The sequence below is a fragment of the Rhinoderma darwinii genome, chromosome 10 (assembly GCF_050947455.1).
Source record: "Rhinoderma darwinii isolate aRhiDar2 chromosome 10, aRhiDar2.hap1, whole genome shotgun sequence".
In the NCBI taxonomy this organism is placed as follows: domain Eukaryota; kingdom Metazoa; phylum Chordata; class Amphibia; order Anura; family Rhinodermatidae; genus Rhinoderma; species Rhinoderma darwinii.
In genome coordinates this window covers 8,850,490-8,874,848 of record NC_134696.1, presented here as the reverse complement: position 1 = coordinate 8,874,848, position 24,359 = coordinate 8,850,490, and the positions used below count along the sequence as shown (strand labels likewise).

Sequence of the window (24,359 nt, the reverse complement as noted above, 5' to 3'; positions counted from 1 at the left end):
GTTAGCCGGTGCAGAGTCTACACTAACCCCCATTATTACCCCGGTACCCACCGCCACCAGGGGTACTGGGAAGAGCCGGGTACAAACCAGTACCCGACCAGCTGTAGTGACGGGCAGGCACCGGGGTGGCCGCAGGCTGGTAGTATTAGGCTGGGGAAGGCCAAAAACAGTGGCCCTTCCCACCCTTGTAATGCTGCCTGCTGCTGCTGTGTTGTATCTGGCTGGTTATGAAAATTGGGGGGGACCCGACATCGTTCTTTCCAATTATTTTTTAAATGACGTGGCGTCCTCCCCATTTTCATAACCAGCCAGATACAATAAAGCAGCAGCAGCCTAGCATCACCAGGGTAGGAAGGGCCACTGTATCTGGCCTTTCCCCTCCTGATAATACCAGCCTGCGGCCACCCCAGTGGCCGACCATCACTACAGATGGTCAGGTACTGGATCGTACCCGGCTCTTCCCAGCACCCCTGGTGGCGGTGGGTACTGGGGTAATAAAGGGGGTTAGTGTTAGCCTCTGCACCGGCTAACACTAAGCCCTGCCTTAGCAATGGATGCTGTCAATCAGCCGGCGGCCATTACTAAGGCGGTAGTAATATAGTTTAAAAAAAACCACAAAGACATAGAAAAAATATTTTATTGAAATAAAAAAAAAAAACACAACCCTCATTAACCATTTTATTAATAAAAAAAAAAGCTGTCATCGAAGTAGTCCTGGAATCCGCCGTAGTCCAACGACCGAACCTGTAAGAAAACACACAAAAAATGATTAGTAACACATGTGTTAGGGTATGTGCACACACACTAATTACGTCCGGAATTGACGGACGTATTTCGGCCGCAAGTACCGGACCGAACACACTGCAGGGAGCCGGGCTCCTAGCATCATAGTTATGTACGACGCTAGGAGTCCCTGCCTCGCTGCCGGACAACTGTCCGGTACTGAAAACATGATTACAGTACAGGACAGTTGTCCCACAGCGAGGCAGGGACTCCTAGCGTCGTACATAAGTACGACGCTAGGAGCCCGGCTCCCTGCAGTGTGTTCGGTCCGGTACTTGCGGCCGAAATACATCCGTCACTTACGGACGTAATTAGTGTCTGTGCACATACCCTAAGGCTTAGATACAGGGCCCATGTGTGATACTGTCTGTGGGACCCTGTATCTAAGCCTACCACAAGGTAGGCTTAGATACAGGGTCCAGCAGACAGTAATCTTATACAGTATAAGATTACTGTGTGCTGGGGCCCTGTATCTAAACCTACAGTGTGGTAGGCTTAGATACAGGGCCCAGCAGACAGGATCACGCATGGGCCATGTATCTAAGCCTACCATGTGATTGGCTTAGATACAGGGCCCAGCAGACAGCATCACACAATCTGTGATCCTGTCTCATGGGCCCCCTAAGCCTGCTACATCGTAGGCTTAGGGGTTGTGCAGTCCCTAAACATTGATGGCCTATCCTCAGGATAGGCCATCAATAGCTGATGTGTCGCCCGGGACCCGCAAATCAGCTGTTTTGAAGGGGCCGCAGCACTCGTACGAGAGCTGCTTCCCCTTCATTTCACTACTCGCCCACACTGTGAATCGCCGAAACCGATTCACAGTGTGACCGGAATAAAGTGACAGGAATGAAGGGGAGCAGCTCTCGTACGAGTGCTGCGGCCCCTTCAAAACAGCTGATTGGCGGGTCCCAGGAGTCGGACCCCGCCAGTCAGGGCTATCTTACCTTCCTCTTCGGCCGCGGCGGGAGTTCTGTAGTCTCGATGCTGTGCGCGGCGGCATATTATCCCTACATATTATCCCCCTCCCGACCTGACATGTCCCCCTCCCGACCCGACATATTATCCCCTTCCAGACCCGACATATTATCCCCCTCCCGACCCTACATATTATCCCCCTCCCGACCCTACATATTATCCCCCTCCAGACCCGACATATTATCCCCCTCCCGACCCGACATATTATCCCCCTCCCGACCCGACATATTATCCCCCTCCCGACCTGACATGTCCCCCTCCCGACCCGACATATTATCCCCCTCCAGACCCGACATATTATCCCCCTCCCGACCCGACATATCCCCCTCCAGACCCTACATATTATCCCCCTCCCGACCCGACATATCCCCCTCCAGACCCGACATATCCCCCTCCAGACCCGACATATTATCCCCCTCCCGACCCGACATATCCCCCTCCAGACCCGAAATATTATCCCCCTCCAGACCCGACATATCCCCCTGCCAACCCTACATTTTATCCCGCCTCCTGACCCTACATATGGCCCTCCTGACCCTATATATCCCTCATCCGTTTGTGAACCTGTTTACCCATTCGGTACAGCTGAGAGGGGTCACGTGATGCTCACCAGCAGCTCCGACATACTTACCAACATTTTAATCCCAATTTACGGGACCTTTTAAGCTCCGCCCTGTTATGCGCGAGAACATCCCCAATAGGGCTAAAATGCCTCTTTTCAAACCAAATTTGCATAATCTCCGCCCTTTTGTGGTAAAAGGGAACTGTTGGCAACTATTCTCTGACTGCATAGAAACATGAAGAGGGTCGGGATCAGTTAGGGGAGGGGCTATGACACTTTTTATTTTCAGGGATGTGAGGCCGGTATTACCCAGAATTGTTGAGCCTAAAATATGTGTGGGAAAGGGACGTGTCGGCTTATGACTAGAAAGAGGCATCCATTCCTGTAAACTAGGGCTCACAGGAAGTGGAGGCGTTGCCCATAGCAACAGGTTCCCGCTTTCATTTTTCCAGTGTTGGGTATAAAAAGAAAGCAGTGATCTGATTGGTTGCAAAATAGTTACACCACCTTATGGAGTCCATGAGGCCTCTATATTGTGGGTCCCACTATCCATTGTTATTAATGACTCTTTGTACAGCATTGCAGACTATGTCGGCGCTATATGATAAAAATAACTTTTCAGGAGTATAACTACATCATTCGTATGGCAATGTGTCGCATACCATGAGTGAAAAATCATACCCGTATACCCAGGCGCAGCGATCTGTTCAAAATTTGTACGAAAAATTATATTTAGAATTTTGTATTTTAGGATTTGTTTTATATGTTTCTTATTTTTCTATTATATTTGCTATATATATATAATTTATTTTTTTGCTTTATTTTTGGTTGTTTTTTTTTACATTTTATCTATTTATTTTTTAAGATCATTTTTTCTTTTCTACCGTTTTTTTTTTAATTATTATTTTTCCAAAAAGCCCTTAACGTACCAATCCAGTTCAGAAACGGTTAAACGCGGGGCTACTTTAGTGTTTATGATGGTTTTTTTTTTTTAGACTTTGTTCCAGATGCCGCATTCTTTGTATTCCTCTAGATAAAAACCTATATAAAGAGAAGGGGTCGGCGGCCATTATTTGGGCCCTTTATGCCGTTTTGAGCAACATGAAAAAAAAAAATAAAAAAAAATAATCGTCCTCGCACTTTGTAGCCTGTAGCGCTGTTCATGGGTCATTTTCTCAAGTCCGTAGATTTCTCATAAAACCGTGTGCGGAGCATGGGAAGAGAGAAGAACAAAGGGCCGGAGTGCCCGTCTGACCACCCCAGCTGTCTCCTCTTCTTCATCTCCAGTGTTTTCTTGCCGACCCCCCCCCCCCCATTATAAACCCCTTTAATATCAGGTCCAGAAAGTGACAATGCGGCCACCGCGGAGCAGACGCAGCGTGTGCACGGGCAGGAGACGACATCTTTGATGTTTAATGAGACTTTAATTCCAGCTCCCCGTGAAGTCCTTGGTCCTGCCAAACCTCTTGTCTCTGAATTTATGAGGAGTAGGAGCAGTTTCATCCTGGTAATAACACGAGGAGACCCCCGAGGTCGGATTTATACAGAAAACACTGACAGGAGGACAACTAGAAACAAGGCCACAAATCTGCAGCTGTAAAACAGAATATACGGCCGTACACCATGAGAATCCCATGTTCTGCGCCCTATAAGAAGACGTCCTTAAAGGGGATGTCTAGTTTAGAAAACCCATTTGCAAATAATGTATTAGGGCGGTGGACTCCAACCTGTTTATCCCCAGGTATGGAGAAACTACAACTCCCAGCATGCTCTGACCCCGAGTGTAGTTCAACAACAGCTTGGAGACCCCTGTATTAGGACAGTCTGAGGTCATAGAGGGGGTGGGGGGTCCCCTAATCCTCATCTACTAGTCCGAGCGTCTACTGCACTGAGGGACCCGACACGTCTGTGCGTTACATGGACCGACCATTGTGTAATGCTTCATTTACCCTGTGGTGGCGCTGTAGGGGAATTGAACACTTGCTGCTGGGTTTCCTATAGATTTCAGCTGATGAGTGAGGCTCCCAGCAGTAGGACACCTGGTGACACCCAGCTTATCGTCAGGAGACTCTTCTAACAAAAGTGGACAACCCCTTTAAGACATTCTCATCTGTCAAAATACGGCCACCATTACCGCTCCCAGCAGGGTTGTCACCTAGCCTTCCGACTTTTGAATGGTAGATATGACTAGTTAAAGGGGTTGTCCAGGATTAGAAAAAAAAGCTGTCCTTTTTTCCCCAAAAAAACAGCACCAATCCTGCCCGCAGGCTGTGATTGGTATTGCAGTTCAGCCCCATTCATTTGAATGCTGCAATACCAGTCACAACCCATTGACGAGTTGTTTTCTGGGAAAGCTGGGTGGCAGGCAGTACAGCCACCGTTAGAGCGCCCAGTGGCGTTGTAAACCGCTTTTCCCCTAGTTCCCATATTCCTGCACAACTAGAGGAGTTTGCCATTTGTGAACATGGGGAAGTTGAGTGACAACCCTAGGGGGAGCTGTATTACGGCCATATTGGTAGTCACCCAGCTTTTCCCAAAAGAACGAAGATACTATAGAATAGAATTTTTAACCGCTCGACAACTCAAGGACTGATACTACATCCTGCCATCCTTTTAGACTAGTCGGACCTGCTGTTCGGGCTTCTGGGAAAGTTGGGTGGCCACCCCAGGAGGAGCTGTAATGGCGGCCATATAAGTTGTCACCCAGACAAGGACCTATAGTAAGATCTGGTGGCGGATTCTTCAGTGGGATATCCCGGAGCGTGCGGGGAGCGGGTTGATGCCTTCGGTTGGTCCCCAGTTGACGGTAAACGTGGGATTGAATGAATTCCATATTGAGAAGAACGTTTCATATTTGGTGAAACATTTACATAAGGTGATATAACACGGGGTAATTAATGGATCAGCACTTTAGGCAGGCGGGGGGGGGGGCTCAGTGCCAGGATGCAGCGTTGGTGCCAGCTGGGGGGTGGGGGGGCTGGTGACTGCATCAGCTGGGCACGCCTGGCAGAAATCTCCGTACATTGGAGATCACCCAAGGGAAGGAGTTGCTGTGTCCAAATAAGTCGAGCAGCAGGGAAGGAATAAATTGGAGAGAAGGAAATGAAAAGGAAACATCAAAATGATTAATGACACTAATTTACATGTGAATCTGGATCAGCAGATTGTACCCGGGTCTGTGCATGCCAGGATACGCTGCCCGCCATATACCCTCAGCGTCCCCGCTGGATCCGTACGCTCCCGGCGTCGCCATCTAATCCATATTATGGGTGCGTTATTTTGGAGGCCTCACTACCCATCCCCCCCCCCCCATCCTTGGCTATGAGCTGGCACACATTGGTGGGTACATCTCCAGACTTGAATTCATTCCCAGCAGGACCAACTGATCAAGGGAACTTCATTTGGTGGAAATATGTAAATTAGGTGGCCCATTCCCAATTTGCATAATTTTGGGATGACATTTTTGATGACCATGTGTCTTTCAATTTTCCTCCCGTTCTCATTATTAGCGGCGCTGGTTTACGAAGCGCCGGCTCGCTCCGCAGGAATGCAGCTCTGCCGTCCGGATGGCGATACCAGCGCAATACGGGAGAATTTATTTTTTATAAAGCTTATGAGGCACATCGCAATTTGTTCGAAGGGGTTGTCACTCCTCTTTCCCAGACTCCTGAACGTTGGATTCCAGATGGAGGAGGGGTTGGTTACCTAACCTCATTGGTCTAGTACACACCGGTACTTTGGACTACTTCTTACTATTCTTGCCATACAGTGTCCCCAATAGTCCCGTAGAACGCCCGTATGTTGACCCTTTTCCAGGCTGTAGTCTGAAATACTCATCACGCCAGACGGAAAAGCACCTGCCGTTCAAAAATTTCGCAGGAAATGTGAAAAATTATACAACATCCACCGTAATTAGCCCCCGTCCCCCCATTCACCTGCTTAAAGGGTTTGTACAAAGTGGGCAACCCCTTTAAAGAGGACCTCTCACCTCTCCTGACATGTCTGTCTTAGTAAATACTTTTATTCCCCATGAAATAACAATTCTGGGTTATATTTTCTTCTAACTCTGCGTTGTGCCGTTCCTCTGTTATTCTTCCTAGAAATGTATGAATAAATTAACAACTGGGTGTTACCCTTCTCCTTGTCAAAGGGGCGTGTCCTTACACAGTCTCACCTTGTCAGCACTGATTGGACATTGTCAGTCTGTGTAGGGACACACCCCCTACTGGTCACACCCAGTTGTTAATTTATTCATACATTGCTAGGAGGAATAAGAGAGGCGCGGCACAATATAGAGTTCTAAGAAAAAAAAGATGCTCCAGAATTCCAAGCTTCTTATGGATAGATGGGTGGTTCCTGATTTGACTCAGACTGTATATATATATAAAGCCTGTCGGTCCAGTTACAGGTATACAATGTAACAATGAGATTTCCTCATTAGAGCTCCGTCCCCCGACATGACATAAATCCGGTGCTCCAGATTTGTCGTGCGCTTGTAAGTAGCAGGAAGAGAAATGGCCGCTTGTCTTCCAGCGCTCATTACAAGTCTGCGGGATCTTATTACTGTCTGACGGGAAATCGGCACCGTGATCTGTAGCGGCCGCGGCGCAGCCCTGCCTGTCATGTATCGGTGGGGCTTTAATGAGATTAGTCAATTCCAATAAAAAGAAAACATTCTATTCTTTTATAGGACGGTGAATAAGACGATCGGACGCGTTATAGGGGAAGCGATCTATAGTCCTGCTCTACGTATACTGTACAGGCGACTGCTTAAAAAGTAAGGGCATGTTCACACGCAGAGTTTTCAGGCGTATTTCGGCCATAAACGCCTCGAAATACGCCTGAAAAAAGGGAAGCGAATTGCCTACAAACATTTGCTCATTGAATTCAATTCAGACGGGGCATTTTTCTACGCGGACGTTTAAAAAAAACGGCGCATAAAAAAAACGCCTCGTAAAAAAAAGGAGCATGTCACTTCTTGAGCCATTTTTGGAGCTGTTTTTCATTATGTCAATAGAAAAACGGCTCCAAAAACGCCTCGAAAAAATGTTTTCAGCTTCAATAACGGTTCAAAATCCGAGGCTGTTTTCTCTGTTTTTGACTCCACGTGTGAAAATACGGCACCCTTACAGGATAGGGGTATGTTCACACGCTAAAGTAAAATACGGAACTTTACAAGGGAAAATAGCCTCTGATTTTCAGCCGTTTTTAAAGCATCAAACGTTTTTTGATGCGTTTATTGGAGCCGTTTTCCTATTGAAATCAATGGGCAGATGTTTGCAGGCGTTCAGCTTCCGTTTTTTCCAGGCGGTTCTCCAGGGGTTTACGCCCCGAAAAACGCCTGAAAACACTGCCTGTGGACATACCCTAACACTTTACGCAAGGACATCTATAGGATGCCCATAAAGGGTTAAATTACTCGCTATACCGCTCCCAGAACCGAAGTCTATAGGATTGTATGCTGTGGCTGGAATCCAACTGAAAAGGAGATTTGGGAGGAGCGTTGTCAGCTGCTGCTCTCATCCAATCAGCATCGCAGGAAGCGTTCCAAGCAATGCTGATTGGCTAAGAGCAGCAGACAGACAGGGCCCTGCTGACAATGCTCCGCCCAGATGTCCTTTCCAGTTAGGCTGGAGTCACACGACCATGTTACGTCCGTAAAGGACGGAACGTATTTCGGCCGCAAGTCCCGGACCGAACACACTGCAGGGGCCGGGCTCCTAGCATCATAGTTATGTACGACGCTAGGAGTCCCTGCCTCTCTGCCGGACAACTGTCCCGTACTGTAATCATGTTTTCAGTACGGGACAGTAGTTCCACGGAGAGGCAGGGACTCCTAGTGTCGTACATAAGTATGATGCTAGGAGCCCGGCTCCCTGCACTGAGTTCGGTCCGGGACTTCCGGCCGAAATACGTCCGTCAATTACGGACATTAATGTGCTCGTGTGAATCCAGCCTTACAGTATACAATCCAGGGAGCTTTAGGGCATGCCCCCACGTGGCGGATTTCCTCCGCAGCTGTCCGCATCAATGCCGCACAGAATCTGCGTTGCAGATTCTGCGGCGGATCTGCCCAAAATGTGCAGTAAATTGATGCGGACTAGCTGCTGCGGACTGCGGTAAAAGTGCTTCCCTTCTCTCTATCAGTGCAGGATAGAGAGAAGGGACAGCACTTTCCCTAGTGAAAATAAACGAATTTCATACTTACCGGCCGTTGTCTTGGTGACGCGTCCCTCTTTCGGCATCCAGCCCGACCTCCCTGGATGACGCGGCAGTCCATGTGACCGCTGCAGCCTGTGCTTGGCCTGTGATTGGCTGCAGCCGTCACTTAGACTGAAACGTCATCCTGGGAAGCCGGACTGGAGACAGAAGCAGGGAGTTCTCGGTAAGTATGAACTTATATTTTTTTACAGGTTGCTGTATATTGGGATCGGTAGTCACTGTCCAGGGTACAGAAACAGTTACTGCCGATCGCTTAACTCTTTCAGCACCCTGGACAGTGACTATTTACTGACGTCTCCTAGCAACGCTCCCGTCATTACGGGAGCCCCATTGACTTCCTCAGTCTGGCTGTAGACCTAGAAATACATAGGTCCAGCCAGAATGAAGAAATGTCAAGTTAAAAAAGCAAGACGCATCCGCAGCACATATAACATGTGCATGACAGCTGCGGACTTCATTGCGGAATTTAGAATCTCCTTTGAAGTCAATGGAGAACTTCCGCAATGAGTCCGCCACTGCTCCGCAACAGACAGAGCATGCTGCGGACACCAAATTCTGCTCCGCAGCCTATGCTCCGCAGCGGAATTTTACGCATCGTCTAAACGAACACTTCTAAATAGAAGTGGAAGTCAATGGAGAAACGGCTCCGCTGCGGATTAACGCTGCGGAGTGTCCGCAGCGGAATTCAAGTGAAATTCCGCCACGTGTGAACCCAGCCTTAGGCCCTGCTCATAGTTTTTTGGCGTTGATTTTGATGTTGAAACAGCGCCAAAAAACGGCTGAAATCGCCCGCCATTGATTTCAATGGGAGGCAAAGGCATTTTTTTTTCCAGGCAGCTTTTAGCCACTCACGGGGGAAAAAAAAGCTGCATTTCCTTTTTTGCCGTGGTTCCACTTATGACCTTTCATTGAAATCAATCGGAGGCAGAAAAAACCGGCGCTCATTTCCAAGCATTTTTCGCTGCATTTTTTTTCCCGCGGTCCTTGCATTAGTTTCAATGGCCGCGGACAAAAAAATGCAGCAAAAAAACACGCCAAAAAAGCACAGGGAGTTCAAAATCTGCCTCAAAATTCATGAAGGAATTCTGAGGCAGATTTTTTTTCTGCCTGCAAAAAAACCTCAGTGTGAACAGGGCCTATAGTGCTAGCACTTAAGACCCGCTATTTTAACACTTTATGGGCATCTTATGGATGTTTTGTCTCGTGACCGGCGCTTTTTAAGGTGCCTTTTCTGCCTATGCTCCGCTTCACATTGTTTCCATAGTTTACAGACTGCACTACTTTACCTTCTATACAAATCAGAAGATGATCCCATATTATGCAGAATCAAGCACTTGTGTTGTGTATAAAGCGTCCACACCGCCTGAGCGCCGTCTCTTTATGCCACGTGGTAAAAGCCTCATAATTAATTAGCAATTTTTCTAAAAAGCAGATGTTATCCCTTTGTCGGCTCGTCCTTGATATTGACTCTCCTCTATTGATGTATCTACAGGTGCAAGGCTTTGAAAAATGGCGTCTCCCTTCAGCGGAGTTCTCCAGCTTTTTCTCGTGCTGCTTTTAATTCTGAATTTCCTGATGTGCGCCGACGCGTTCGAACCAAGAGCGAAACGTAAGAGAATATCAGAGAACAAGTACAATGAAGACCTATGGCATCAAGAACATCCGGAGAGACCCCACAGGAGGTCAGGGGCGGCCAGGAAAGATAGGACTCGTGGCAGGGTGCCATCTTTTATAGTCGGAGAGGATGCGGGGGAGTCGGGGGATACCGGGCATCTTGGCGCTGGGAAGCAAGAAGGGTTTCAAAGTTTTGAATTTTCTTATAATGAGAGAGAAAATCAACCACCGGGGATTCACTCCAAGGGAAGGAGGCACAAGGAGCAAAGAAGGGGCACTCACAAGATGAAGCACCACCGAGGTATCGTCATTTTCAATACTCATGGGGATATTTTAAGTGAACGTCGACCCTCGATCATCATTTTGTTATCCTTTACTCTAAAAAGGTCCAAAATCCGGTGTTAATCACTTTCTTACTATATCTTTATAGCGGTCGTAGCCCCGTTTTTCAGACACAGAGCTCCAAATCTCCTGTATAGACCTGAAGGTAAAGAATTACATGCAGCCACCACTAGGGGGAGCTTACTGCATACTAATTATACATTGAATGCAACAATAAAACAGTATGCAGTAATCCCACAAGCTCCCCCTAGTGGTGACTGTTGGCAGATAGAATTTTTTAATTTAACGCTAAGGATTTGGAGCTCCGATCTGTTAGAAAAACAGAGCTCCGATCGCTATAGAGATACATTAAGAAATTAACCAGCACAGAATCCTAAAAATGACCTGGTATTAAAAGGGGGACATTTACTTTAAAGTTTAACTTTCTACAAAAATGCATAACTCCGGCATTTATGAGATGCTTTTACATCATTTATACGATTTCACATTTCATCAAGAATGATAATTGGCTATTTTTACATCCTAAGATGTTGTCACAGCTCCGCCTCTTTTATGGGCCTCACTTAAGGCTAATATGGTCTTCCTTAAAGTCCTAACCTCTAGCACTACATGGATGAGATCCATCGTATTCACATTCAATTGGACTGTTTCATATTTCATTAAAAATGGCAACTATAATGATGAAGATGAGAGGTTGTCATGGCCCCGCCCCTGTTAGTATTATCCCTAAATACAAAATCTTGTTTCAGGTCCTTTAAAGAGGTTGTCAAGGATTAAAAAAAAATCCATGTCTCCTTCAAAAACAGCCTCACACTTGTATATGGGTTGTGTCTGGCATTGCAGCTCAGCTCCATTAAAGCGAATGGTGCTGAGTTGCAATACCACATACAACCTGTGGACAGGTGTGGCGCTGTTTATGGAAGAAAGTAGCCATGTTTTTCTAATGCTTACCAACCCCTTGTACACTCAGGAGAAATTCTGTCCACATGACCTACTAGGGCATATGGAAGTTGGGGGAAGGGGTCTAAAGAGCAGCCATCTTGAATACAACTTTTAAAGGGGACCGTGTGCCTGACGTTCGACCCTCTATATAAAAAAATATATATATCCTCCTGCACACATAAATATGCACCAGCTACTGCTTTGTCAGATAAGAGGAATTCTGTTTCTTCCCTTTATTTCGGAGAAGCCTCCCATGAAATGAAATCATTTATTATCTTTTGTCATAAACCGTTCTTTCCCTTTCCTCATTCCGAAGCGAAAGAAATCAAATAAAACGCCTCCCTAGAAATCTCAGCCCTCCGACTCTTGTTTATTGTAATCATCCGTTCCATTCTCCTAAAACAAAAGTGTCGCCCGCCCCTGTGCCCCCCCCCCAGCCCCCGCTGTCTGACAGAGCGCAGTTCTAGTAATATTCTGATTTCAGGCTCGGAGCCGGTGGTGACATTTAAATACATCAAATTATAGGAGATCTAAGGCTGAAAAACAGAATGTTTCCTTCGCGGAGCAGCCCGAGCTCTAAACGGCCGCAACGTCAATAGAAATTCAGAACCTTGCAATTCATTTGCTTCAAATGTGGCATTAGAGACCGGGCATCTGTGCCACCCGGGAGCCAGCGCCTATAGGAAGGGCTTCTCTTATCCAATTGGCACAATAAAAAGAGGCAAAGTGTTTGCATCCAGGGCTTGGAGAAGAGAGAGGGCACCAAAGCAAAAATTAAAACAGGACCCTCAACACCTTTCCCCATGCCATACATATAACCAGCCGTTCTGCAGGGGCCCCTGAGAGCTGCAATGCTGGTGCTGAAAACCAATCCTTCCCCCAAGCCTTTGAGCCTCAATCGGTTTGGCGCCGGCCAATCTGAGATACAGAGTCTAAGTAATCTCCTCGTTCTTCACCCTTAACCCACGCAAGGAGGTATGGACATTACTGCTCAGATTCCCAGTTCACGATCCCTTGAGTAGTCGCCAATTGGATGGAGGTGCATTGAAAGAAGCTGAAGTGTAGTCAGGAACGGAGCCAAGGGTTGTCACCAGGAGAGAGGAGAACGTAGTCGGGGGACGAGAGGAGGGTGTAGTCGGAGGAGGAGAGGAGGGCGTAGTCGGAGGAGGAGAGGAGGGCGTAGTCGGAGGAGGAGAGGAGGGCGTAGTCGGCGGAGGAGACGAGGCCGTAGACGGAGGACGGGCCAGGCGTCAGAACCAGGAGTAGAACTACATCATTTCGACAATTTCAAAGGCGTGAATCTAGTAACAAGGTCAGGGTCAGAATCAAAGTCGGGCACAATACAAACACAAAAATGTATTTCACGGTTTTAGGTTGTTCTCTGGGGTTCTGTTCCTTGGGGACCCCTTAGGAATTGGGAGCTACCCCCTAAAACTGGCCCTGGGTGGAGAGCACATCCTGAAGTTCTAATCTAAATTGCTGCCTAACCCATACGAGGTTATAGAGGGTAACACAAGACAGAGGGTGACACCATCCTTCCCCCAAGCCTTTGAGCCTCAATCGGTTTGGCGCCGGCCAATCTGAGATACAGAGTCTAAGTAATCTCCTCGTTCTTCACCCTTAACCCACGCAAGGAGGTATGGACATTACTGCTCAGATTCCCAGTTCACGATCCCTTGAGTAGTCGCCAATTGGATGGAGGTGCATTGAAAGAAGCTGAAGTGTAGTCAGGAACGGAGCCAAGGGTCGTCACCAGGAGAGAGGAGGACGTAGTCGGAGGACGAGAGGAGGACGTAGTCGGAGGAGGACGTAGTCGGAGGAGGGGAGGAGGACGTAGTCGGAGGAGGACGTAGTCGGAGGAGGAGAGGAGGACGTAGTCGGAGGAGGACGTAGTCGGAGGAGGGGAGGAGGACGTAGTCGGAGGAGGGGAGGAGGACGTAGTCGGAGGAGGAGGACGTAGTCGGAGGAGGAGAGTAGGACGTAGTCGGAGGAGGACGTAGTCGGAGGAGGAGAGGAGGATGTAGTCGGAGGACAAGAAGAGGATGTAGTCGGAGGACGAGTGGAGGATGTAGTCGGGGGACGAGAGGAGGATGTAGTCGGGGGACGAGAGGAGGGTGTAGTCGGGGGACGAGAGGGGGGTGTAATCGGGGGACGAGAGGGGGGTGTAATCGGGGGACGAGAGGAGGGTGTAGTCGAGGGACGAGAGGAGGGTGTAGTCGGAGGACGAGAGGAGGGTGTAGTCGGAGAACGAGAGGAGGGCGTAGTCGGAGGAGGAGAGGAGGGCGTAGTCGGAGGAGGAGAGGAGGGCGTAGTCGGAGGAGGAGAGGAGGGCGTAGTCGGAGGAGGAGAGGAGGGCGTAGTCGGGGGAGGAGAGGAGGGCGTAGTCGGCGGAGGAGACGAGGCCGTAGACGGAGGACGGGCCAGGCGTCAGAACCAGGAGTAGAACTACATCATTTCGACAATTTCAAAGGCGTGAATCTAGTAACAAGGTCAGGGTCAGAATCAAAGTCGGGCACAATACAAACACAAAAATGTATTTCAGTGTTTTAGGTTGTTCTCTGGGGTTCTGTTCCTTGGGGACCCCTTAGGAATTGGGAGCTACCCCCTAAAACTGGCCCTGGGTGGAGAGCACATCCTGAAGTTCTAATCTAAATTGCTGCCTAACCCATACGAGGTTATAGAGGGTAACACAAGACAGAGGGTGAAGTTATGTGATTACTATTGATATCAGCCAAAGAACGTTAAAAAAATCCTCCCAACCAAAACCACCAGAGTCTTTCCCTGCAAATCTCCCGAAAATGCTCCACTTCCTATCGTCCCCTATGGACCTATTGAGCGGCCACCATTCTTTTTAAGTTAGCGGAATTGCATTATCAGTAATGATCCATCACCAAGATCCGTTATTGACCCTCATCCTCAATTTGATTGGGAAGAACGCTTTTCACCGGCGCAAAGAATTTCATCGCACAGATAAAGATTTCACGTAGATGTTTTTAATGTCAGCCCGAAGCATCAAAGAGGGGTTTATGGGCCCCCAGAGTGAGATTATCCCGCTCCTCGCCGGGGATTAGTCTCCACTTCCCTGCCCATTTTTAGCATCTAACATCAAATAATATTGAGCAATTCTCTCCAAGCAACAAAATCTTTGTGTGTTGTTTCCCTTAATTGCAATAACGGAGCGGCTAGATTACCGCGAGGATCTCCGGCGAGCGCGACGACCACATATAAGACTTTATTAACCAAGATTTGTTTACTGGATTCTAACGGGAAGTGGGAAATCATTATGGGACTAGTCGGCAGCAGAGCGCTAATCGCCACCGCTGGAGACGTCTTTTCTGTCTGGCTTTGCTTACGAGTCGTGTTCGCGGTTCCTGGGATGATCGTCGTCTGTGAATCCATGAACACGAGCCGTCAGCGGGGAGACTTAATTTAGACAAATGAATGCAATTACACACATCCTAACAGCTCGGCGGTAATTGCTGATAACCCGGCGTAGACGCCACCAGGGACCGCCGCGGCATAGGGTTATAATTAGAGAAATATACCACGGAAGACGTGCGGGTCCTGCTGTTATCTGCTGCCCCCCTCCTTATACATATAGAGCATTTCGCGTATGGTTAATTGTCCCATTGGTCTGTAGGTCTTGGGATGGAAAGGGCAGCGCGTCTCCTGGGGGGGGTTCTGCGGAGGTTGTGAAGAAAATAATCTGTGTTAAACTAACAGGTCATTAGTATACAGTGTGTACAGTATATATGTATAGAGAGACGGGCATTCATAATACATGACCGCTGCGGGTACATGCCGACTGCGATCATCCTCCCCCATGGACATGCCAGAAATCACACTTCAGTTAAAGTTGCAGGACGGCGCTCTGTACGGTAATTCTGTTTAAAGAATACGAAGACGTCTGTGGTTCAGTTTTAGACTTTTCTTATGTTTAGTAATTAGTGATGTTCCAGGTTGTTCTACCCATAAAAGTCGCAGGACGCTGCCACTCACAGCAGTAAGGCCTCGTGCACCCGACTGTCGTTTTTATCCGCAATTACGGATCCTTAATTGCGGATAGAAATACATTAATTTCTATGGGCCACGGACACCTTCCTGTATATTTACGGGTAGAAATGACATGTCCTATTTTTTTGCATTTACGGACCGTTCTCCTATACTTTATAATGTGCGCACGGCCCGCAAATGCAGGTGACAGTCCGCGGCCCGTCCGTGCCCGTAATCACGGACCATACACACGGCTACGGCCGTGTGCAGGGGGCCTTATATTTGTGAAAAAGGGGGAGGGACTGAAATAAAAATGAAAAAAAGCCCCTCTTATCCTGATTTGTGATTATGGAGGGACCTAGCTCTTGTTTGCCCCGTCCCTTTCCTTCAGGACCATGCGGCCCGTTCCTCTGTGCCTTGTTCCCCGCAGGTTCTCCAGACCACCGCGTGTAGTCGTTTTGGAGGGCCACTACTTACTTTCACTAGTCTGTATCTCTTAGATCGTGTAACACGACTTTCTGTAGCCAAACGTCTCTGATGGAGGAAATCGCTGGCCTTTATGGTGGTTCTGTGGCCGACACTTATGGGGACACTTCTGCTGGTCTTTGTAGGGACCCTGTGGCTGGTAATTATGAGAACTCTTTAACTGACAATCATGGGGCACTATGGCCGGCTATTATTGGGTCTGTGAATGTCACTGACAGCCCTTTGGCTATCGCTGCTATAGCGGCACCATGGTAAGCTTTGTTATGACGGCACTGTGGTTGACTATGTTATGGGGGCACTGTGGCAGGCACTGTGGTTGGCTCTGTTATGGCAGCACTGTGGTTGACTATATTATGGGGGCACTGTGGCAGGCACTGTGGTTGGCTCTGTTATGGCAGCACTGTGGTTGACTATGTTATGGGGGCACTGTGGTTGGCACTGTGGTTGGCTCTGTTATGGCAGCACTGTGGTTGACTATGTTATGGGGGCACTGTGGCAGGCACTGTGGTTGGCTCTGTTATGGCAGCACTGTGGTTGACTATATTATGGGGGCACTGTGGCAGGCACTGTGGTTGGCTCTGTTATGGCAGCACTGTGGTTGACTATGTTATGGGGGCACTGTGGTTGGCTCTGTTATGGCAGCACTGTGGTTAGCTCCCTTATGGGGGCACTGTGGCTGTCCCTGTAATAGGACACAGATGCTGTCACTGGGGCACTGTGGTTGGCTCTGTTATGGCAGCACTGTGGTTGACTATGTTATGGGGGCACTGTGGCAGGCACTGTGGTTGGCTCTGTTATGGCAGCACTGTGGTTGACTATGTTATGGGGGCACTGTGGCAGGCACTGTGGTTGGCTCTGTTATGGCAGCACTGTGGTTGACTATATTATGGGGGCACTGTGGCAGGCACTGTGGTTGGCTCTGTTATGGCAGCACTGTGGTTGACTATGTTATGGGGGCACTGTGGTTGGCTCTGTTATGGCAGCACTGTGGTTAGCTCCCTTATGGGGGCACTGTGGCTGTCCCTGTAATAGGACACAGATGCTGTCACTGGGGCACTGTGGTTGGCTCTGTTATGGCAGCTCTGGGGAATTTCGCTATAATGAGGGCCCTGTGGCTGTCACTATTTATGGGGCACTGTGGTTGGTTCTGTTTTGGCAGCACTGGGACTTTCACTGTGATTTGGGCATTGCGGCTGTGGTTGTCATTGTTATATGGGCACTGTGGTTGGCTGTATTATGGGAGAAATGTGGGTGTCACTGTTGGCTTTATTATGCGGCATTGTGGCTGTCACTGTTACGGGGGCACTGTGGCTGCACTTCTTTGCACTGTGTCAGGATCTGTTATGGAATCCATACCATTTGTGGGACTTTGGATCGGGTTCTTTTGAGGCTTGCACCCAGTATTTTGCATTTGTCTCCAGTGCTGTGATAATCTTCCTTCTTAGGATCTGTTATGGAGGCACTGTGGCTGCACTTTTTTGCACTGTGACAGGATCTGTTATGGAGGCACAGTGTCTGGCACTATTATGAGGGTCCTGTATATAATGTTATGGCAGACGTTGTTTATTCTCAATGTTGCACATTGTCATTTTCATTGTTTCCTATGGGAGTGAGATACCGGTGTGATCTGTGATTCTTTGCGCTGTCATCAGAGGGCACAGCCTGCGGCAACCACAGCAGGTCTGCATTTTTTTGGAGGTTCAGACCATCACATTTTGCTGTACTCCACCCAAAATGGTTTTCTACTCCCAAATTCCCAATATCCCCGCAGGGGCATTATATACCCGTACAGCATTGTCAGTCATGCATTTGCTTTTCCATTTACTTTCCTCCTTTTAGTAAAATCGATGTAAACGTCGCGCTGCTCTATTGTCCTCTGGTGTACGCCACCGGAATACAATGATATATCACAAAGTCGTCCGCTGCCCGGCACATGGATAAGGGCCAATTTGCTGTCTAATCCTCCGCTCCTCTGTATTTGCAGGCAGAGGCTTTGAAGCCGAGTCCAGTGGCCTTCTGAAAGAAGATCTAAGCCTCCAAGAGCCCACCCAGCGCATTCACGCCGAGATGTCACCCGGTGTGCCCGCCACCGGGCCACCATTAACCATCACCAAGCCCATGTATATGAACGAGCAGCAGCCCACAGCGATGGTGGAGACGCAGCGCCGCGCCAAGGTAGATGCCCGCACGTGATCAATGAAACCGTCACCCAGCAGAGCAGGACGCGCCTGGAAATATGTTTATCATGTCGTACAGCGGGCGCATCCCCGGCTCTGCCCTGCGCCAATTACTGATACTCCAGCCGAGATGATAAGCTGCTGAAAAGAAGGCGGATTAATATTGAAAAAGTTTTCTCCAGGCGGTAGCCGTATGGGGGGGGGGGGATATCTTTGAAAAAAATAAAGCCCTTTGTTCTTGGCGGAGTCTGAGGCCCAACACGCAGCATGTAACCTCTGATCACTCCATCTGTCTGCTCCGGCACACTGCTCCGGAGTTGCAGCTGCTCGTGGTAATGCTCCGTCTTCTGATTCAGCACGACACTAATATCTTATTAAACAGGAAGAAAGCAGAGACGCAGCAACAATGGAGCCCGGAGCAGAAATCACTAAATACAGTCACTCTGTAGAGATTTCCAGGGAGAGTCCTCCTCCCTCCTCCCTCTCAGCTCTGCCATAAAAAACGTGGGTAAGGTTAGGAATGGGACAGGCAATTTACATCTTCTTTCGCGTGTTTTTTTCTAGACATTTCTTAATTTTATCTGTTTCTGGGAAAGCTGGGTGACAGCCAATATGGCCACCATGACATTTCCCACGAGGGTTATCAATACATTTGCCTAGAGTCCTGAATGTCAAATCTGCCTCTTTATACAATGGTATATTTACCAGCTCCATATCACAGCATAATAGGGACAATTTGTCATTCAGGAGTCTGGGAAAGCTGGGTGACAACCCAGATGTAATCATATTAGGAAACGACTATTCATGAATCAAACTTAAAGGGGATGTCCAGGGTTAGAAAAACATGACTGCTTTCTTCCAAAAGCAGCGCCACATCTGTTAACAGGTTGTGTGTGGTATTGCAGCTCAGCCCCATTCACTTCAATGCTGCTTCTGTCTGCAGTCCCTGGGTGTGCAGCTTTCTGACAGATAGGGGGCAGTATGGATGGTTAAAGATGGTGATAAAGCGCACCGATGGTTTGGGGGTACACTTGCTGATATACTGGGGAAATGTCCCCCTGTCCTTGTATCAGAATCAAAATCAGTGGTGTCTGTCTCCCTTTTCATTCCTCACCCAACAGAGACAGGAAAGAGGGTTGTCACAACTCCGCCCTGTCCTGTGTTCAAAAGTACAGTCACCTCGAGGGAGAAAGAAGCCCAACTAGTCTAGAGTAAAATGAAAGCAGGGGGAGGTTGTAAAGTGAGAATGTGCTGCAAAAGCCACCCAAAACTGAGTTTGGATGGAGTTCCCCTTTAATTCTGCAGAATTGACATTGACTTACTGTTATATTTTCCAGTCCCACGGAAAAAAGGGCGGGGACGTGATGCCGACATTAGACATGACCATGTTTGACTGGACAGATTATGAAGACATGAAGCCTGACACGTGGCCATCGCCAAAAAAAGGTAATTAAAGGGACAGGTGTGAGATTCCCAAAAGAGGGAAAAATCAAGGCTGGATCCTATTAAGTATATGGAATGAGGGATAAAAATGGGGTTCACCCAACAAGTCATGCCACATCCTCTTAAAGAGGCCCGGTCACCTCTCCTGACATGTCTGTGGGTGGGGCTTAGAATCTCCCGATTTAGATTATTTAAATGGTGTTAAAGGGGTTGTCCGGGCATGGATAGGTCATCAAGATGAAAAACTGCTCCGTGCCTGGACAATCCCTTTAAGTATGCAGCAAGTTTACACTTGCATGCGTGACGCTTATAAATGACAAAATAACTGCGCCGTTTTTGTAGACTAAATAAACAGATGTCCTAAGTACTTGTACCCCTTGTTGCAACAGGTAAACAGCGAGATAAGCTGAATATGACCTCATTGGCCGAAGAGGAACCATGTGACCATCATCTCGACTGTCTGCCAGGTAGAAGACCTATTCAGAAATAAAACAGGGCCACGTCTTTTCCTTATTGTTGTAATAAATGACCCACCAGGTTTTTATAAAGACCCTTTAGTATTTCTAGGCTGAGATATGATACAGGCCCAAAGCCTGAGGCTGCACTAGTGAGAGGTTCTGATGATAATACTTCCTGTTCTGATTCCTGTCAGGTGCAGTGTTGTCATGGAGATCTTGTGTGGATTCACATCACCATCCACATCAATGTTCACACATATACACTCATCCCTGCCACTATTGAAGCCAGGAAAGATGTAGATATTGATGTATTTGTTGTCATCAGAAGTTCAATCTCAGTAGTGCAGCCTCAGGCTTTGGGCCTGTAACTTCAAGTGAACATATCTCAGCATAGAAGTAAGATATTAAAAAAAGGTTTTCACATTTGTAATGTCTTCCAGATGGTCTAATATATTCATTCTGGAAGCTCTCTTTTTGGTTTTGATGTGAAGAAGTGATATTTCACCTTTAGGGTATGTTCACACAACCTCTTTTCAGACGTAATGGAGGCATTTTACGCCTCGAATTACGTCTGAAAAGACGGCTCCAATACGTCGGCAAACATCTGCCCATTGCTTGCAATGGGTCTTACGATGTTCTGTGCAGACGAGCTGTCATTTTACGCGTCGCTGTCAAAAGACGGCGCGTAAAATTACGGCCGCGGCAAAGAAGTGCAGGACACTTCTTGGGACGTAATTGGAGCCGTTTTAATGGACTCCAATGAAAACCAGCTCCAATTACGTCCGTAAAAGACGCAGCGGAAAAACGCGTGCACTTGTAAAAACGTCTGAAATTCAGGAGCTGTTTTATACTGAAAACCGCTCCGTAATTTCAGACGTATTTGGCGTTGTCGTGTGCACATACCCTTAGTTTCCAGTGCTTAGTCAATGCGTCCTTAGGTTTCACTTTTATTGCGGAACATTTATTGTCGTTTTAATCTTCTGCTCGCAGGATCGTGTTGTGATTTACGGGAACATCTCTGCAAGCCGCACAACCGGGGGCTTAATAACAAGTGTTACGATGACTGCATGTGCACTGAAGGTCAGTAGAGCTCGCCCGTCTCACGCTTAATGAGTCCACGAGTAAAGTCAGAGCAGCCGTGTGGAAAAACAGGAGCAATGAACGATCTACTAGATCAGAGGGTCTAAAGTGAACGGGAGAGCGCTGTTACGGAGGGGCTAATTTGGGGCCCCTGGGGGACAATGGGCTCTACCTATGCAGGATTCCCTTTTCCAGAGGAACTGCATTGTTAGCAAACAAGGTGGTGGGGAAATTGGCCCAAGGGTCATGGAAAGGAGGAAACAATCACCAGGCCATTCTGTCCTTGGTGACTAAACCCGGCACCATAATGGGAGTCAAATTTAATCTTTGCTATGGGAGCGCCCCCTTCTATGTATTCCATTGACTGATTGTACAACCCCTTCCACACGTGAAGGTCATAGAGGAAGGGTACCCCACTCAGGACCCCCCTCTATTAGCCACAGTGGAGAACCAATACAAAGAGTAGCACTCGCCAGGACCTGTCTTTTGGGCGTGGCAAACGTGGCAATTGCCCAGGACCTCCGATTCCTTGGTGCCCCCAAAGATTAGATTCCCATAAGCAACCAGAGAGTGGAGCGTGGCTCCATATGGAATTGTATTATTGGGGAGCTCTACTATAGAGGGATATGGAGGTACAATATGGGTGCCATATTACGGATCCATACAATGTGTACAGCGCTGTAAAACGGAGGTGGAGTGTGGTCCTATACAATTCCACGGATGCCTAAAACATGAGACCTAAATGTATAAATTTCTGTTCATTTCCTTTGTCCGTCCAGGTCTCCGCTGCTACGCTAAATTCCACCGCAATCAAAGAGTAACCAGGAGGAAAGGACGATGTGTCGATCCGGAGTCCGTCAACAGAGATCAGGGATCGTTTATTTCTGTCTGAATTGTATATAAGCGATCCAGAGCGCAGCATTAGCTGGGAGACCCGCAATCCGCCTATGACATGAAGTTATGTAGCGCGCGTCCTCTGCTGTCATTCATCACGGTTGACAAGGACACAGTTTCACGTCACAATTCCAGTTATTCGGACACAAACGACAGCGGCTCATTTGCAAATAAAAGCTTTTACTGAAATATCGATAAGGAAATCCAGTCACATGACCTTTTATATGGGCCTGGCTATAATCACCAAGAACTATTATAGAAGAGTGATAGGATATAGTGACTCCTACAGGTTCTAATATGTACTACACCCCAAGTACTGTAAATGCTTTTAATTCCACAAATAATAAGCAATGAACCCAGGTAAATATATAAATCCTGCTTATTTTTTTTTTCCAGAAGTAGCGCCACTCTTGTACATAGGCCGTGTTTGGTATTGCAGATCAGTCCCATTCTCTGCTGCAATACCAGATGTGGCCAATGGACGCAGGAGTGGCGCTGTTTCTGGAGGAGAAAATAAAGCAAACTTTTTTTTCTAGGAAGAAAGTGATGTGGCTGCCAGTACAACTCCCACAAAGGTTGTCAACCAGCTTTTCCAGACCCCTGAATGGCAAATCTGCCTATAAAGGTAGTCAAATATCTTTCTTACATAGGCTGTTCAAGTCTGGCCATTGTTTGTCAGGTTATAGGATGAGCCACTATTATCAAACAGATTTCTCATGTTTTCTATCTATTTCTGGGTGACGACTAATATCGCTTCCACTGTGGTTATTATCCAGCTTTCCTAGAGTCCTGAACAGCAGATCTGTCCAGTTATGCAGAGAAATTAGAGTTAGGGATTTATCACTGCATATGATTTGTCATTCAGAGGTCTAGGTGGCAACTTATATGGCTGCCGTTACAGATACCCAGCTTTCTCAAAGCCCTGAACAGCATGTTTGCATATATTAATACATCCCCTGCTACATAGCATGACAAATTTACTAAACAGGAGTCTGGGATTGCTAGATAGCAACCCCTGTGCGAGATCTAATAGTGGCGATATTGGTTCACACCCAGCTTTCCCGGGAACAGATGTAACCAAGAAACATCTGGATAGAAGAGGACGACTCAAAGACTGATATTTACTGAACAATTAATTGTTTTTTTGTTAACTTATCAATGTAACGTCTCAAGCAACAGGGAACCTGGCAGGACAGTTGCTAGTAAATTTCTCAATTTAACCCTATAAATACAGTGTAATTATGTTTACCAATATGGCGCATTCATCCAGATACAAGGAGCTGCATTCACACCTGTCCTATAGTCCATTCAGCAGGGCCTGGTAATAGGGAGGACACATGGGGTAAGTGCCCAGGGTCCTTCACCACCTTGTGGATCTAGGGGGCCTCCACTACCGATCCTCCCTACCCAGGCCGGTTTTCCCAAACTAGTTAAAATCACAACAGGATCCGGAGAACCGGTTCTCCAGCGGGTGCAAAGGACCCTTCGCCTTCCGGCCTGCCAGGCATCTTCTTTCCACTCAGGCTTGGTAGTCATATAAGTAGTGTATACCCTGCTCATCTCTGGGACCCCAACCTCTCAGAAAGCTGGGGTCCCCCGATGTCTCCGTAATAGATTTATGTAGAGAGGGCCATGAAAATGTGCGTCCACCTCTATATGTGGCTGGGATAGGGGGTCAGGTGCGACCTGGGTCGCAGAGGTGTTATGGGGTCCCCCACCAACCCTAATATGGCCCTGCCCTTCAGGAATGATCTGCCTATCAGGGCCCATTCACTTTGTGTAGTCATCGTCTAGCTGGAGGGGCTGGTGTGAGCGATACTTATATTTTGTGATTTAGATTTCAGATTTTTGTAAAGTGTATAAAGCGTACATGGAGCTCACACCCAGGGACACGGCCGCGCTGTATGTTACATTTGTGTAATAAACGTAGACGGAAGCGATAGGGACGGTGTCGTAGATCGGGCTGCAATTAAACACAAATTGTCAACATGGCGGTCCGATGGTTATTAATGTGATTTTTCTATGTAAATAAAGTATGAGGAATTACTGAGCTGCTGTCGCATTTGTTGTATGTGAAGGTGTCCGGAAACGTCAAAAATGTTCATCCTGCCGGGGTGTGAAAATAAAATTCATGTGTGATGAGCAGACCTCAGTGCCACGTTCTACGATCTTCCTCTGAATTCTCATCTTCAACTAATCAACAATATAAACAAATATGTAAGCTCTGTTTCTGGGAAAGTTGGGTGACAAACAACATGGCTTCTACAACATCTCCCACAGGGGTTGTCACCCTCCTTTCCAAGATTCCTGAATGGCAAATTGCCCTACTTATGGCATGTTATTGAAGCTTTCCAGTTTACGAGAAGAAGAAAGCGATTGGCCAGC

The 24,359-nt window shown here is 47.7% G+C and overlaps 1 protein-coding gene across 1 annotated transcript in view; it reads left to right on the top strand.

The window, feature by feature from the left end:
* Positions 1–24,025, top strand: part of DRAXIN (dorsal inhibitory axon guidance protein) — a 34,488-nt gene extending 10,463 nt beyond the window's left edge. Inside the window, exons 2-7 of the mRNA XM_075839353.1 lie at positions 10,038–10,460; positions 17,907–18,097; positions 19,437–19,545; positions 19,932–20,009; positions 20,991–21,080; positions 21,860–24,025. Of these exons, the coding sequence (XP_075695468.1) occupies positions 10,055–10,460; positions 17,907–18,097; positions 19,437–19,545; positions 19,932–20,009; positions 20,991–21,080; positions 21,860–21,972 (987 nt within the window). The 5' untranslated portion in view covers positions 10,038–10,054 and the 3' untranslated portion in view covers positions 21,973–24,025. The remainder of the gene's footprint in view (positions 1–10,037; positions 10,461–17,906; positions 18,098–19,436; positions 19,546–19,931; positions 20,010–20,990; positions 21,081–21,859) is intronic.
* Positions 24,026–24,359: the final 334 nt, after the last annotated feature.